This window comes from Osmerus mordax, chromosome 3 (assembly GCF_038355195.1).
Source record: "Osmerus mordax isolate fOsmMor3 chromosome 3, fOsmMor3.pri, whole genome shotgun sequence".
Classification (NCBI taxonomy): domain Eukaryota; kingdom Metazoa; phylum Chordata; class Actinopteri; order Osmeriformes; family Osmeridae; genus Osmerus; species Osmerus mordax.
Genome location: NC_090052.1, coordinates 8,200,046 through 8,217,423, shown reverse-complemented (window position 1 = coordinate 8,217,423; position 17,378 = coordinate 8,200,046). Strand labels below are relative to the sequence as shown.

At 43.4% G+C, this 17,378-nt stretch overlaps 1 protein-coding gene across 2 annotated transcripts in view; it reads left to right on the top strand.

Moving 5' to 3' along the window:
• The window catches only part of spns1 (SPNS lysolipid transporter 1, lysophospholipid), a 63,883-nt gene that overhangs the window by 29,663 nt on the left and 16,842 nt on the right, over window positions 1-17,378 (top strand). For both annotated transcript variants that reach the window (XM_067233785.1, XM_067233784.1), the window contains exons 6-8: window positions 10,050-10,116; window positions 11,009-11,151; window positions 12,049-12,201. In XM_067233785.1, the coding sequence (XP_067089886.1) occupies window positions 10,050-10,116; window positions 11,009-11,151; window positions 12,049-12,201 (363 nt within the window). The remainder of the gene's footprint in view (window positions 1-10,049; window positions 10,117-11,008; window positions 11,152-12,048; window positions 12,202-17,378) is intronic.

The window sequence follows — 17,378 nt, the reverse complement described above, 5'->3', positions numbered from 1 at the left end:
CTAAAGTTGTTTGGATGCACGTTGTTTTATAACAAGTGCATTGTCATTCGGTGCCTCTTCATCTCTGAGTGCCACCTTTTTGGATGTGAACCCAAAGTGTGTGAATGATACACTCTGGTTAGCTTTCGCTTGCTAGCCATTGACTTCTCAACGTTTCTTTTTGGTGCACAGGACTGGCTGGCTCCGCTTGGCCAAAAAAATTGTGAATAAATGTTTTGATTTCTGAATACTGAACATGGTTAGCTTAAAAACATTTTTGTGACCATTAGTGACAATATTTATTTATTTATTTTGAAAAAAAAATTGACCGCCTTCAAATGTTGCTTTTGAGGCTTTCAGGGGGGCTCATGGGTTAATCGGGGGGTCGAGCCCCCCCGGACCCCTCTGTATTTCGCACACTGGTAACATTTGAATACGTTATGCAAATATGCAACTTGTTTGTTGAAATGTTAATAAATGGGAGCTTCCTCAAGCAGCCATCTCTTTCCGACAATCCCCTCTGTGCACGAACCCTTACATATGGTAATTAACCTGTTTACGTTCCTGTTTCGCCCACGTTACAAAAATGCTGCCCCCCCTCAGTTACGACGCACTAAATTCTAACAAATATATTTTTTAGACGCTACACATGTTATACATCATTGGAAAGCTACGATTCTTGTGCTTCCATTGAAATAAACCAATTCAAGATCATGTCGCAATAGCAAGCAAAGTCAACGTCTTTTTCCGGTGAACATTCCTTCAACAATGCCAAAGAAAAAAGTTTTACTCACCCTAAGTGGTTCAAATAGGTCCAGGTGTGCAAATCATGCCATCAAAACTTGATCTGCTTACAGTCCCAAGGGTTCAAATTATCTAACCATGTAAAGTAATTCGTCCAAATACAATGTTTTACGTTCATGAATATCCATTATCCTTTGTTTCATTATGCAAGTTAGCCGACAGAAGAAACAACTTGTTCACATAAAAGTGTTCTTTTCTCCGGTTAGCAACGGAGTATTTACAATATGAAGGCATCAAAATGTCCGTTGAACCCTCCCATTTTGATTGACACCTTGTTTGACCCAATAGGAGCTTCCATGCCCCGTTGACAGCCCTCTAAAGCCAACTAGGTCTGTGCGTCCTGCCCCCCCCCCACACTCGTTCTAAACAAATTTCTCGAACTGGCTTCGACTGGCTCTGAAATTAGCTCGTTAGCCTTGTAGCTGACAGCTAGCTGAAAATGCCAATACCTCATTTGTATGTGTCTGTGGAGCCTTCAAAATAACAGTCGATTGTGCAATATGGTTGACAGAATCAGTGTTCTTTGTGCGCCAATCCTTGGAATCAGATAAAGCACTCCAATGTGTTCATGCTTCAGTTTTTGTGTTTCAGTAATACTAATTAGCGATTTAGCTATTATATATGATAGTTCTAAGTACCACCTTTCATTAGAGATAACAATTATGAAAAATAATACCTTTTTATCATGAGTATTTGACCTTGGTTACAAAGGGTCATTTTGGAGTCTCCAAAAGGCCCTTTTAGAAAATGCCTGGATGTACTCTTATAAAAACATGTGTCAAATATGAATATATTGTGGTATTATGTTTGACTTTTGATTTGAATTGGGTAAGGCTTCAACCTGTGGTCCAACTTAGTCTTCCAGATAATACCTACCACCTCTAGGCCTCTTCAGGCCTCTGTTTTCAAAACAAAATCTAGGCGGAAATATAAATTTTCACTTTCCTTGTGTTCAAGCTTCTATTACTCAACACTAGTAGGACTGACAGGGGTCCTGACAACAGGGGACATAACTTCAGAGTGTCAGCTTTCAAAAGAGATCATTTACATGCATGTACTCCAAATGGTTCAAGAACAGCTTCCAATTTACTTTGGGTATGCTGTTTAGGCGTTTTTAGGCACATTTAACAGGAGTCAAAGGGGTTAAACATTAAAACACCTGTGGCTTATAGTCCAGTGCGGCTTATAAATGTACACATCATTCAATTTAGCTGCTGCGGCTTATATTCAGGTGCACCTTATAGTCCGAAAAGTACGGTAAGTACAATTTCAACAGTTTACTGTCTCAGTTTTAACATATGCAGTCAGTCTGCTGGCATTAAATGTGCATTACAGAAAAATAATCTATGGTGTGCCATCTGTAGCCAGGCTGACAGCACTGGCCCAGTCCACCCCGGCCCTGTCCAGCGCACCAACAATAGAGTTCAAAATGTAATTTGCTGTTGTGGTGTCTGCCATCGGCACCAACTCAGGAAACTTCTTGGTCTCACCAATGAATATGGTCAGTTGAGTAACATCTGTAATGTCCGAGCCCTCATCAATTGCAACAAAAATGCAACAAATGACTAACTTTGTGCATACTTTGGCTGTCCAAATCCCCAGCAAGATCTGAAATCCAATCTGCCACAGTCCTACATCGAAAGTTGCCTGCACTTGACAGTGTTGTGTCTCACAGCCTCTACGTTACCACATGGGATCTATAATAGCATCAGAGCATAGGCCTGCTACACTAGGACAGAGTGACCCGACAGCACAACCCCTAGTGGACAAATCAGGAATAACAGTGGATTTTATTAAATAAGTAAGTTACTGCAATTTTCACACTTTGCAAAGTCATCCAAGGGGCCGAACTGGACCCTTTTGCAGGCCGGTTCTGGCCCGTGGGCCGTATGTTTGACACTCCTGGTATAAAGTGTTTTTCAGCTGTAGCGCCCCAAGTGGCCGATTAACGTCACAATCAGACAAATGGTTGCTGAGATACGCACTCACTTCCTGTATGGCGGCTAAGCTGCCGCATTTGATTGGCTGTAACGAACAAATGGTTGTGCGAATATTTTTTCAAAGATTGTTTGAGGCTTGGTCTGAAGATCATCTCTACCAATTTTGGGGGAGATCAGACAAACTTTGTGGCCAGTGAAAAGTTTTTACACCTTTCAATAAAATCCAATGTGGCGGTCGCATCAATTTGGTTGACATGACAAGCGTTCCTATGGGCCAGCGGGCCGTAGGATTGTTAAGTACTAAACTATGTGACACACAAAATATATTTTTTCATATAAAGAAAAAAAGTTGAGGAAGACAATTTTGAGTGAGGAACGGAAGGTTAAAATGTAATGAAAGAAAAAGGTCCAGTGGTCTCTTAATTATTTACAGAGCTGTAGGTACACATGCCCTATATGACACACTCTGGTGAAAAGGGGCGGTTGACGGACAACTCATTTCTCAGTTTTTTACAGATTGTGAAAGTGCAGATTATAAGATTTCAAATGATGTGTCATACGTTGAAATATGAAAATAGTTGAAGATACGCGTACCTGAATGTTGAAAAACAAAGAAAGGTCCAGCCTAAATATTAGGCTTCAAAGATTTTAGACCGTTTCACGCCTTAAGAGAGGTGTGATTGTTTTGTGTTAATCATTTGAAGTGTCGAGCACTGGTTATTTCACCGCAGTGAAGAAAAAAAGTAAACAACATTCGCACTTGATCAAATTTCAGGATCCTGCTTTCTTGACTTATCCTAGATGTGTTTTAACACCCAGTATTTTTGTACTGACTACATTGCACTGTACCTGGCCCGATTATGGTTCAAGTTCTGTCTTAACTTTCGGTGCATATCGCATCTTCCGAAAACTGCAAGATATAGCCTATTCATTCTATTTAGTCCGGGGGTGTACATTTACATTACATTTATTCATTTAGCAGACGCTTTTATCCAAAGCGACTTCCAAGAGAGAGCTTTACAAAGTGCATAGATCACTGATAATAACAACAAGATAGCCACAAAAACATTGCGAGTAGCCAAAACATGAAGCACACATTGTGAACAACCAAAGTAAGTGCCAAAGGGAAGAACCATAAGAGCATGTGGTAAAACATGTTACAAACCGCCCGGTCCCAACACAAGCTCTTCTCCTGTCTGGCCCCCCAGTGGTGGAATCAACTCCCCACCTCCATCAGAGACACTGACTGTCTCTCCACCTTCAAGAAAAGGCTCAAGACGCACTTGTTCCGGGAGTACAACGGTACTTAGGAACGGTTCGCTTGACCCGATGTTAGTTTCCTCAAGGATCACAATGACTCTTGCTTAGAGACTTGTTGCTCTTGTGGTTAGTGGTAACTGATTAAAATTTTTGTTCTCGCTGTGATATATTGTTTTATTACTGTTGCTTGCTTTTTTCCACAGGTACACTTGCACTTATAGCTGTTCATGTTGGTTATGTCTTGGTTGGGCTACAGCCACACCAAGAATTGTGTTAGCCCCACCATGATACAACCAAGAAAATTGTGTATTTCATCGTGTATGTATTCACGTTGATTTTCTTCCCTACGAATTGATTTATTACTTAAATAGTGTTGCAAATGACCTAGACCCATGTCAGAATGTCAAAATGCAAAAACACAAGAATTTACATTTTGGGACAGGTCAAGTTCAGTTTGGGACAGTTAATTTTGCACTTCGGAACGGTACTGGGACAGTGAGAAAAAACAGTTAGTTGCGAGTCCTGGCTACATGTAGGTGACTAATACAGTACGGACAATTAAAAAATACATTCCCATCGTAAATTTAGCGAACATAGCATTGCCTATACTTTAGTTAACATAATACCCCTGTCAGAAAAAAGGTTGGGTTGCTGGAAGTGGAAATGTGGTTTAAGTGGAAATGTTGGTAGGATATGTTGGTCGTTTTGGCAGTTAATTCGAAAATGTGATCAACCCTTGTGAACTGTTTGTTTGTTATGTATTTGGTGACGAGTATCAAATCAGTATAGTTTCAGTTTCAAGTATAATTTCGTTATCGAGTATCGTGATACTACACTTTGTATTGGTATCAAAGTCAAAATGTTGGTATCGTGAAACACTAGTCGCAAAAGCAGGTACAATCAACATCTTTGTCCGACTCACATATTGAGCCTCACAGTTGTCTACCAATACAAAACATTCCAACCAAAATGGTCTGTTTACATTCTCAATTGTCCAAATAATCCAATCAAGTAAAATAATTAGTCCAGAACACTGTATTCATCCATAAATACCCATGGACTCTTCAGAATCAGAATCAGAAAGGGATTTATTCGCCATGAAAGTTTGCACAGACAAGGAATTTGCTTTGGCAGGAAGGTGCATACAATAAACATATACCTAAAATTTAAATATGTGGACTAACTATACTAAGGGTACATAAACTAGCAGTACTAAGTGGGATAAATATAAGTTGCCGTAAATTACAATATAAAAATACAAAAATACAAATATTACAAAAAATACAAATCTACAAGATACCATGTTGTGGTGCAGTGCAAAAGCAGTGTGTTTTAAGCAATAAGTCATTTGAGTCAGTGTGGTCCCTTGGCCTTGTTGAAGAGGCCAACAGCGGAAGGGAAGAAACTGTTTTTGTGGCGTGAGGTATTGGTCCTGATAGACCGCAGCCTTCTGCCGGAGGGGAGTGACTGAAACAGGGAGTGTCCAGGGTGGGAGGAGTCGGCCACAATCTTCCTCGCTCGCCTCAGGGTCCTCGAGGTGTGCAGGTCCTCGAGGGTAGGCAGATTGCAGCCAATCACCTTCTCAGCAGTACGGATGATACGCTGCAGTCTGCTCTTGTCCTTGGCAGTGGCAGCAGCGTACCAGACGGTGATGGAGGAGGTGAGGATGGACTCAATGATGGCTGAGTAGAAGTGCACCATCATTGTCTTTGGCAGGTTGAACTTCTTCAGCTGCCGAAGGAAGTACATCCTCTGTTGTGCTTTCTTGATGAGGGAGCTGATGTTCAGTTCCCACTTGAGGTCCTGGGAGAGGATAGTGCCCAGGAAGCGGAAGGACTCCACAGTGTTGACTGGGGAGTCACACAGGGTGATGGGGGTGAGTGGGGCTGTGTTCCTCCTGAAGTCCACAACCATCTCCACTGTCTTAAGAGCATTGAGCTCTAAGTTGTTCTGGCTGCACCAGGTCACCAGGTTGGCCGCTTCCCACCTATAATCAGACTCGTCTCCACCAGAGATGAGCCCAATAAGGGTGGTGTCGTCCGCAAACTTCAGGAGTTTGACGGACGGATGACTGGAGGTGCAACTGTTGGTGTACAGGGAGAAGAGCAGAGGAGAAAGGACGCAGCCCTGAGGTGATCCGGTGCTGATGGACCGGGAGTCAGAGACTTGTGTTCCCAGCTTAACGCACTGCTTCCTGTCAGACAGGAAGTCTGTGATCCACCTGCAGGTGGAATCAGGCACGTTCAGCTGGGAGAGCTTGTCCTGAAGCAGGGCGGGGATGATGGTGTTGAAGGCAGAGCTGAAGTCCACAAACAGGATCCTGGCATAGGATGCTGGGGAGTCCAGGTGCTGTAGGGTGAAGTGGAGGGCCATGTTAACTGCATCGTCCACAGACCTGTTGGCTCTGTAGGCAAACTGCAGGGGGTCCAGTAGAGGGTCAGTGATGGATTTAAGGTGTGCCAGCACCAGGCGCTCGAAAGACTTCATTACCACAGAGGTCAGGGCGACGGGTCTGTAGTCATTATGTCCTGTTGGCCTTGGCTTTTTGGGCACAGGGATGATGGTGGAGGACTTGAGACAGGCTGGCACATGGCATGTCTCAAGGGAGGTGTTAAAGATGTGGGTAAACACCGGAGACAGCTGGTCAGCGCAGTGCTTGAGGGTGGCTGGAGAGACAGAGTCCGGCCCAGCTGCTTTGCGGGGGTTCTGCCTCTTGAAAAGTCTGTTAACTTCACCCTCCTGAATGGAGAGAGTCGTCACTGTAGAGGGGGGGAGGTGGGAGGCCTCCTGGGTGGGAAGGGGTAGTTCAAGACTGTCCAATTGTCTTTCAAATCTGCAGTAGAACTCATTCAGGTCGTTGGCCAGGCGGGAGTCGTTAGTGGAGTGGGGGGCTCTGGGCTTGTAGTTGGTAATTTGCCTGAGCCCTCTCCAGACAGAAGCAGAGTCGTTTGCAGAGAATTGGTGTTTTAGCCTCTCTGAGTACAGTCGTTTAGCCTCCCTCACCGCCTTGCTAAACCTGTTCTTTGACTCCTTGAAACTGTCTTTGTCCCCACTCCTAAACGCGGCCTCTTTCTCTGACCTCAACCTTCTGAGTTTAGCTGTAAACCAGGGTTTGTCGTTGTTGTAGCTTACCCTGGTGCGTGTTGGTATACAGCAGTCCTCACAGAAGCTGATGTATGATGTCACAGCCTCTGTGAGCTCATCCAGACTATTGGTAGCAGTCGTGAACATGTCCCAGTCAGTGCAGTCCAAGCACGCCCGCAGATCCTCCATAGCTTCACTGGTCCACTGTTTTGATGTCCTCACAGCAGGCTTACAGCGCTTTAGCTTCTGCCTGTATGCAGGAATCAGGTGGACCATGGCGTGGTCAGAGTGACCCAGTGCTGCTCGGGGGACCGCATGGTATGCTTTGCTGATTGTAGAGTAGCAGTGATCCAGGGTGTTTCCTTCTCTGGTAGGGCATTTGATGAATTGTCTATATTTTGGGAGTTCTTGAGTGAGATTGCCTTTGTTAAAGTCGCCTAGCACAATAACCAAGGAATCCGGATTTTCATGCTCCACACTCAGTATCTGGCTGGCGAGCACACGTTGAGCCTCGTTAACGCTAGCCTGCGGAGGCATGTAGACGCCAACCAGAATGAATGATGCAAACTCTCGTGGCGAGTAAAAAGATCTACAGTTAATAAAAAATGATTCCAGATCAGGAGAACAGTGCTGCAGAATCACTGTCACATCTTCACACCAGCCACTGTTAATGTAAACACAAATACCACCGCCTTTCGTTTTGCCAGAGAGCACAGGGTTACGATCCGCTCTCAGCAGTTTGAAACCTGCTAGCTGTAGCGCAGAGTCTGGGATCAGTTCACTCAGCCATGTCTCCGTAAAGCACAAAACGGAAGATGAATGAAAGTGTCTGTTTTTCCACACCAGTAGCTGAAGTTCATCCAGTTTGTTGCTCAGTGAACGCACGTTGGAGAGAAATATCCCCGGTAACGCTGTGCGTGCCCCACGCCGACGGAGTCGCACCAGAGCACCGGCTCGTTTGCCTCTCCTACGGCGCTTCGCTGCTAGGACAAAGCCGAGGGTGGCTTTGACTATAATTCCCACTAATTCCGCCGCTGGAAGCAGAAAAGTGGGAAATAAATCCACAGGAGTTGTAGTCCTGATGTTTAGAAGTACTTCTCTAGTTAGAGAACCCCGGAAATCTTGGCAGAACACTGAATTAACAGACAAAACAAGACAAAAAAGAGCGCACCTAACGACCGAGGCAGCCATCATCGGCGCCATCTTGGATCTAACCCTTGTTGATTCATTCTAAAGTGATTGCCTGTTGCGCTTTAGTCACTCCTATAAACTTTGTTCTTACTTCAGTTCAGATGTAAGCATCCCTAAAAATCCGGTCTCAAAATGGCCACTGCACTCTGACCTTTCGATTGACACCTCATTTGACCCAATAGGAGCTTCCGTGTCCTGTCCATAACCTTCAATGGCCAATGAGTGCCTCATCCAAATGCATTTACCCCCACCCCCATAAATTTCAACCCTTTTGGGGGAATATTTTCAGTTTGCAGATGTTACTGTTTGAATTGCGATTCCAGCCAAGATACTGCCAATGAGTGCGTTCACATGCACACTAATACGCCGATCATAACCCATAATGGCAATAATGCAATTATTAAACTGATCATGTAAACGCCTTTATCTGATTTCCAAAGTCGGGTTAAGGTCTTAATCGGCGTATTCATAACCCGATAAAGACACCTAGATTTTTGTCCAATCATTCGATTCTTTGATGCATGTAAACACCTTACTCGGCTTTCTTGCATTTTTTGGAAACTGCGCATGACTGCCACTTGTTTTGAAGTCACAGTGCGTATGATTTATTTTAATTTAGCCTACCTAAATAAACAACCACATACATTAAGACATCTGCATTTTGTGATGGTAGAGCTAGCGTAGGCGTACTGAGCGTAGATGCCTGAATCATAAGATTACGACATCTTCCACTTTCCGTTAGCCTACTATTAAAAGTAACATGAACGCTGTTGTCATTTGATTCTGCATCAAATAGGCTACCTAAAGTAACATCCTTTTACAATAACATACAATAAGATATCCTCAAGCAAAATAACTAGTTGTTAACACGGAGAAAGGATAACTGTGTTTAACGTGTGTTTTGTGGCGCTAGCATGCTCGTGCAACAAAGTTGTTACTTAGTAACAAGTAGCCAGCTAGACGCCGAGCAGAAGTTTGTAGCTATCTAGCCTAGTAGGATTCAATGTGTTGATTGAATGAAACATACAGCCGATACAGGAAGACACAGCGACACTTTGTTGCAGAAGGATGATGGTGGTGCAAGTTTTGTCCGTGGAGCATACAACAATTAATAAAAAGAATCATGTAGACGCGTTTATTGAGTTATTCATAACTAATTACACATGTAAAAGGAGTAATCGTATTATTGGCATAAACCGACAATTGCTTGAAATCGGGTTTCTCATGGTCATGTAAACGCACTCAGTGACAACCTTGTTACAATCAGCTTATTTCAAAGGGGGTTCTTAATGAATGAATGCAATATGAGTTAATGCTTAAAAATATCACTATAAGGGAAAATCTTGAAGTCATATAGGTTAGGACCATTTTTATACATGATTGCCCAATTTATTTGTTTTGATGCAAATGTTTCAACGATATGAGGCTGCCACATAGCCTATCACCATTCCTTCTTGCAGCAACAAATGTATGCTTTTTAATCTCAAAATGTTTGGATTATTGATATAGTTTAAACAATAGGTTTGGAGGTGATATAGCAAAAAAATAAATAAAAAAAAAATAAAATAAAGAATGTCGTAGCTGCAACCAATGCAAGCACACCTCACAATTTCCCCAGAAATGTTACCCTCTGTAGTTATTTACTGCATTCATAGTTTGTTTCAACAATTACAGCAGGGCTCTCAATAGCATGTATGGTAATCACACGCCAAACCTTGAGAGCCCTGATTATAGCATTTTTCAGACATTATTTGTTTTCTAATTAATACGTGTTCCTTTGTGCTTCCACAGTGGTCTTGGGTACATCGTGGGGTCAAAGGTGGATGACCTAGCCAAGGATTGGCACTGGGCACTTAGGGTAAGTAACTCATAACAGAAGTATTGCTGTTTGTCATAGACTGAAGTGAAATTTACATTTCAACAAAATGGCCTTTCGATCTTAAAAAATAATTATATACTGTGTGTGTCTATATATATATATATATATATTAGTGCAGTCAGTTTAACACGTTATTAACGGCGTTAATGCAAACCCATTTTAACGGCGTACACGAACGTAACGTTCTTTTTGGCCTAGCAAACGTTTTTCACATGCTGTTGCAACAACTACTGACATTAGAAAAACTACAACACCACACCGGATCTAGCTAGACCGGAAACAAAACAACAGGCACGCCACACACACTTGTTTGGGCTTGCGAGCCGGCTAAAGAGTACTAAGCTAACGTTACGTTTTGAGTGGATGGCGAGCGCAAGACGGCGAAATGGATGCCAATAAGATTCTGAATGGAAAGTTTACTTTTGAAAAGTTGCCAAATAGTTCCATCGACAAGACCAAAGTGATCTGTGTGTTTTGTCGTTGTGAACTGAGCTATCATCACAGCACGTCCAGTCTGAAATACCACTTGATGACCAAGCACACAGCTGATGCGAATTCTCCGCCCCCTCGTCAAAGCCAGGCGATTGCAATGTTGTTTTCAATTAAAAAAAAAAACATTTGCACTAAGCAATCTGATCCACTTTTCCATGTTGATAAGAGTATTAAAATGAGAAAAAATTATTGGACAAAAATAAATTAAGGGACATTAAGAATAGATAAAAATGTGCGATTAACTATGGCATTAATGCGATTAAATATTGTAATCGTTTGACAGCACTAATATATATATACATATAATCTTCTGGAACTTTGTGTCTACCTCTCAATTTTAGTCACATTAGTCCAACAGTTTTTTGTTCCTGGCTACTAGGTAACTCCAGCATTGGGGTTGGTTGCAGTGGTGCTGCTTTTGTTCGTGGTGAAGGAGCCAAAGAGAGGAGCCATCGAGGCTAGGCCGGAGCACACCGTTCACAGAACCAGCTGGCTGACCGACATGAAGGCCCTCTGCAGAAAGTAGGTCCAGCTTCATAACCTCAGACAATGTCCATGGAAACATCACAAGAGCTAGTAAGGGATGGTTTTGTGTGCTGAGTTTGCCACTTTTTACCCATTTGTTGTCTGAGTGTGCATCAGGAGTCACAAAACAAACCTCTTTTGCCCCTCTGTGGCTTTTCCAAGAGAAGTGAAACTGAGATGAAGCGATCCACTGTGGCTTCAGACAAGGGTTCACTATTGAAAGGTTTTTCTGAGCATGGTGGAAGGGAGGGGGGTGCAGTGAGTCCATTTGAGTTACTAATGCAAGTGCCGGTGATGCAGCTGTTGACTAAGATCAGTTGGTTAGTTAATCTTGTAGTAAACTTAATTGGAGTTTGTGCACATGGGTAAAACCTTTTCACAGTTTGATTAGAGATGTTACTTCTTATTCTCCTGGATTTTCAGTAAACACGTTAATTCATTAATTCACAACATTTCTCTCACAATTTAGTGTTACAATAATTAAAACTGTCCCGATTCCTATGCTAGATCGCTTTAATCTATGCAAACCAAACTATCATTTTACTGCAATAATGTACGTTGTATCTTACTTGTATTAATTAATTAAAAGGTTTAACAGTCGGTGCATTCCAGTTGTACTCAGAAGTTGGAACCTCACATCCTTGGGACCTAAGCAAGACACCTGCAAATTTGTAACTTAATGCAGTGCCTGCTTTGCGAGATAATCGAGCCACAGACACAGAGAGATTCATGGCATTATAGATTGTGTTGTATCTGCAGCTCCATCATTTGCTGTAGATGTTCTATAAGTAGTGGTCAATGTTATTGGGTCTTAAGAGTGTCTTTGTGGTGTGAGATGGCACCTCTTGTACACACATCCTGTTTGATGGAACCAATCTGCTTGTACTCCTTCAGCCCCAGCTTTGTGCTGTCTACGTTCGGCTTCACAGCGGTGGCCTTTGTGACGGGATCCCTGGCCCTTTGGGCCCCAGCTTTTCTCTTCAGAGCGGCTGTCTTCACCGGGGAGAAGTCTCCCTGCGTCCAGGGGCCCTGCGACACCTCAGACAGGTACAATGTTGAGAACAATACATACACAAATGCAGGTGTAGGGAGGAAGAGTGATGCATTGGAGCAGTTCTGCTCCTCTCAAATGGTCTCTTCATTAGCGTCTTACACAACGTAATTTATTTCTTACACTCATCATTTATTTACAAACCACAATTTGAATATATATTACCAACGAGTCAATCTTTATTTATTAAGTAAATACCATCAATGGTTTTTATTTCATAAATGTTGAGGTTATTTGTGACACGAGAAGTTATGTCACTCATGTCTACTGTATTTACATTACAAGTTGCTGATAATCACTGAGACAGTGATTATCCAGTAAAGATGGCTCATCACGCCATACTGTACATAGGCTACCCCTCCTTTAAGAAATGAATATACATTCAATAGATACACATTCAATCAATTCTGTCAATGCCCAGAGTTTTAATGGAACATTACCTTAATATGTTGATTATTATTCTGTGTTAGGCCTATATCATTAAAAAAATCATTTAAATGAATGCCAAATTGATTTAACTGGACAGTTGAAATATTATCATTAGTTTCCCAGGGAGCAAAAAAAACATCTTGAAAGGAATTTATTTGAGTGTTAAACAAATGCAACGAAATGCATACTTATATTGTTCCTTATTATTATTGAGCACACACAGCAGCCAATCAGAAAGTGGTAAATTGGTGCCTGTGCCAAACAAAAATCATTCTTATTATTTGTTCCAAAAGAACAAATAATAATTTTGCCCGCCACAGCAAAATTTCTGCCGCCACGGTATCAGAAATACGGCTGTACAAAAGGCCGTCTATCAGCAGTGATTGTTAGAGTGCATGTCGGAGAATAGCACGGACACGCGCTTCACACCACGAACAGGCATGCGCGCAACTCGGCGGAAAAGGGAGAGAAAGAAAAAAGAAACTGCCGCTGTCCAGAGGATAACTAGCCAGTTGAGATTGCGTGTGCATCCTTGAGAACTGTAAGTCATATAACTTATGTTGTCAGTTCATTTTCCTTTTATTGTATTAGTCTATAGTTCTTGCAAATTTCAATTAATATCATGGGGGACTTTAATGATAATCTTCATACTTCTAAAACAATACAAACAATTTTCGAACAACATCATTACATTCAATTAGTTGACTTCGACCACTGATGCTAACACAATATTAGATCATGTACACACAAAATATGTCCAATTTAGTTAACTGTTTTTTTTTCGTTGTTTGTATTCTTCACCTGCTAGCTAAATTGCACGTGGCTGTTGATTCGATAGCGATTGCTGAATGCCCTTGCACATGTTTGTATTTTAGGTGCATTATTATGCGGAAGTAGTTACACTGCATTAAGAATGTAATTAATAGAGGGTTTATTGTTACTATTTGCTACAGAATGCTTAGCCTATATGTCAAGATCAAATTAAGCAGACAGTGTACACGTGCTGTAGAGTGGCCTACCTTAATCGATAGGCTAGGCTACTGACCATTTACAATAAGTTGTATTATTATTAATTGGCAGCATTTATGCCATTTAGAATCAGAATCAGAAAGGGATTTAATCGCCATGAAAGTTTGCACAGACAAGGAATTTGCTTTGGCAGGAAGGTGCATACAATAAACATATACCTAAAATTTAAATATGTGGACTAACTATACTAAGGGTACATAAACTAGCAGTACTAAGTGGGATTAGAATAGAATTAAATATACAATAAAATATAAGTTGCCGTAAATTACAATATAAAAATACAAATATTACAAAAAATACAAATGTACAAGATACCATGTTGTAATGCAGTGCAAAAAGCAGAGTGTTTTAAGCAAGAAGTCATTTGAGTCAGTGTGGTCCCTTGGCCTTGTTGAAGAGGCCAACAGCGGAAGGGAAGAAACTGTTTTTGTGGCTTGAGGTATTGGTCCTGATAGACCGCAGCCTTCTGCCGGAGGGGAGTGACTGAAACAGGGAGTGTCCAGGGTGGGAGGAGTCGGCCACAATCTTCCTCGCTCGCCTCAGGGTCCTCGAGGTGTGCAGGTCCTCGAGGGTAGGCAGATTGCAGCCAATCACCTTCTCAGCAGTACGGATGATACGCTGCAGTCTGCTCTTGTCCTTGGCAGTGGCAGCAGCGTACCAGACGGTGATGGAGGAGGTGAGGATGGACTCAATGATGGCTGAGTAGAAGTGCACCATCATTGTCTTTGGCAGGTTGGACTTCTTCAGCTGCCGAAGGAAGTACATCCTCTGTTGTGCTTTCTTGATGAGGGAGCTGATGTTCAGTTCCCACTTGAGGTCCTGGGAGAGGATAGTGCCCAGGAAGCGGAAGGACTCCACAGTGTTGACTGGGGAGTCACACAGGGTGATGGGGGTGAGTGGGGCTGTGTTCCTCCTGAAGTCCACAACCATCTCCACTGTCTTAAGAGCATTGAGCTCTAAGTTGTTCTGGCTGCACCAGGTCACCAGGTTGGTGGTGTCTGATTATGGGTCCCACCTATAATCAGACTCGTCTCCACCAGAGATGAGCCCAATAAGGGTGGTGTCGTCCGCAAACTTCAGGAGTTTGACGGACGGATGACTGGAGGTGCAACTGTTGGTGTACAGGGAGAAGAGCAGAGGAGAAAGGACGCAGCCCTGAGGTGATCCGGTGCTGATGGACCGGGAGTCAGAGACTTGTGTTCCCAGCTTAACGCACTGCTTCCTGTCAGACAGGAAGTCTGTGATCCACCTGCAGGTGGAATCAGGCACGTTCAGCTGGGAGAGCTTGTCCTGAAGCAGGGCGGGGATGATGGTATTGAAGGCAGAGCTGAAGTCCACAAACAGGATCCTGGCATAGGATGCTGGGGAGTCCAGGTGCTGTATGGTGAAGTGGAGGGCCATGTTAACTGCATCGTCCACAGACCTGTTGGCTCTGTAGGCAAACTGCAGGGGGTCCAGTAGAGGGTCAGTGATGGATTTAAGGTGTGCCAGCACCACGCGCTCGAAAGACTTCATTACCACAGAGGTCAGGGCGACGGGTCTGTAGTCATTATGTCCTGTTGGCCTTGGCTTTTTGGGCACAGGGATGATGGTGGAGGACTTGAGACAGGCTGGCACATGGCATGTCTCAAGGGAGGTGTTAAAGATGTAGGTAAACACCGGAGACAGCTGGTCAGCGCAGTGCTTGAGGGTGGCTGGAGAGACAGAGTCCGGCCCAGCTGCTTTGCGGGGATTCTGCCTCTTGAAAAGTCTGTTAACTTCACCCTCCTTAATGGAGAGAGTCGTCACTGTAGAGGGGGGGAGGTGGGAGGCCTCCTGGGTGGGAAGGGGTAGTTCAAGACTGTCCAATTGTCTTCCAAATCTGCAGTAGAACTCATTCAGGTCGTTGGCCAGGCGGGAGTCGTTAGTGGAGTGGGGGGCTCTGGGCTTGTAGTTGGTAATTTGCCTGAGCCCTCTCCAGACAGAAGCAGAGTCGTTTGCAGAGAAATGGTGTTTTAGCCTCTCTGAGTACAGTCGTTTAGCCTCCCTCACCGCCTTGCTAAACCTGTTCTTCGACTCCTTGAAACTGTCTTTGTCCCCACTCCTAAACGCGGCCTCTTTCTCTGACCTCAACCTTCTGAGTTTAGCTGTAAACCAGGGTTTGTCATTGTTGTAGCTTACCCTGGTGCGTGTTGGTATACAGTAGTCCTCACAGAAGCTGATGTATGATGTCACAGCCTCTGTGAGCTCATCCAGACTATTGGTAGCAGTCGTGAACATGTCCCAGTCAGTGCAGTCCAAGCACGCCCGCAGATCCTCCATAGCTTCACTGGTCCACTGTTTTGATGTCCTCACAGCAGGCTTACAGCGCTTTAGCTTCTGCCTGTATGCAGGAATCAGGTGGACCATGGCGTGGTCAGAGTGACCCAGTGCTGCTCGGGGGACCGCATGGTATGCTTTGCTGATTGTAGAGTAGCAGTGATCCAAGGTGTTTCCTTCTCTGGTAGGGCATTTGATGAATTGTCTATATTTTGGGAGTTCTTGAGTGAGATTGCCTTTGTTAAAGTCGCCTAGCACAATAACCAAGGAATCCGGATTTTCATGCTCCACACTCAGTATCTGGCTGGCGAGCACACGTTGAGCCTCGTTGACGCTAGCCTGCGGAGGCATGTAGACGCCAACCAGAATGAATGATGCAAACTCTCGTGGCGAGTAAAAAGATCTACAGTTAATACAAAATGATTCCAGATCAGGAGAACAGTGCTGCAGAATCACTGTCACATCTTCACACCAGCCGCTGTTAATGTAAAAACAAATACCACCGCCTTTTGTTTTGCCAGAGAGCACAGGGTCACGATCCGCTCTCAGCAGTTTGAAACCTGCTAGCTGTAGCGCAGAGTCTGGGATCAGTTCACTCAGCCATGTCTCCGTAAAGCACAAAACGGAAGAAAAATGAAAGTCTCTGTTTTTCCACACCAGTAGCTGAAGTTTATCCAGTTTGTTGCTCAGTGAACGCACGTTGGAGAGAAATATCCCCGGTAACGCTGTGCGTGCCCCACGCCGACGGAGCACCGGCTCGTTTGCCTCTCCTACGGCGCTTCGCTGCTAGGACAAAGCCGAGGGTGGCTTTGTCTATAATTCCCACTAATTCCGCCGCTGGAAGCAGAAAAGTGGGAAATAAATCCACAGGAGTTGTAGTCCTGATGTTTAGAAGTACTTCTCTAGTTAGAGAACCCCGGAAATCTTGGCAGAACACTGAATTAACAGACAAAACAAGACAAAAAAGAGCGCACCTAACGACCGAGGCAGCCATCATCAGCGCCATCTTGGATCTTTCTCCTAGAACATACTTTATGAGTGGAAGGGGTGTCTTTAAGTAGCCTAACCTTATTGCTTTAGGGGAAATAGGACGAAAATATGTGCAATATTATATTAGCTATTAGACAGTAGACTATTACACTAACCTGCTCTGGAATTTAGTGAACTTCGTTTCCAAATAATAACACTATTATTCATTACTTATTTTTCGATTTTGTTAAAATATTTCTCTAAGAAAAGGAAGATGCCTGATGATGAAGATAACCAGGTAGATTAAGTTCACATTACCTAGCTAATTTGCAGTTTTTTTCCACTCAGATGCCCACAATGCTTTTTTTTATTCTGGAGGAAACACTAGTGGTGGCTTCTACAACATTTTACAATGTTATTACTGGTTGCCTGATTAAATATTAGACAG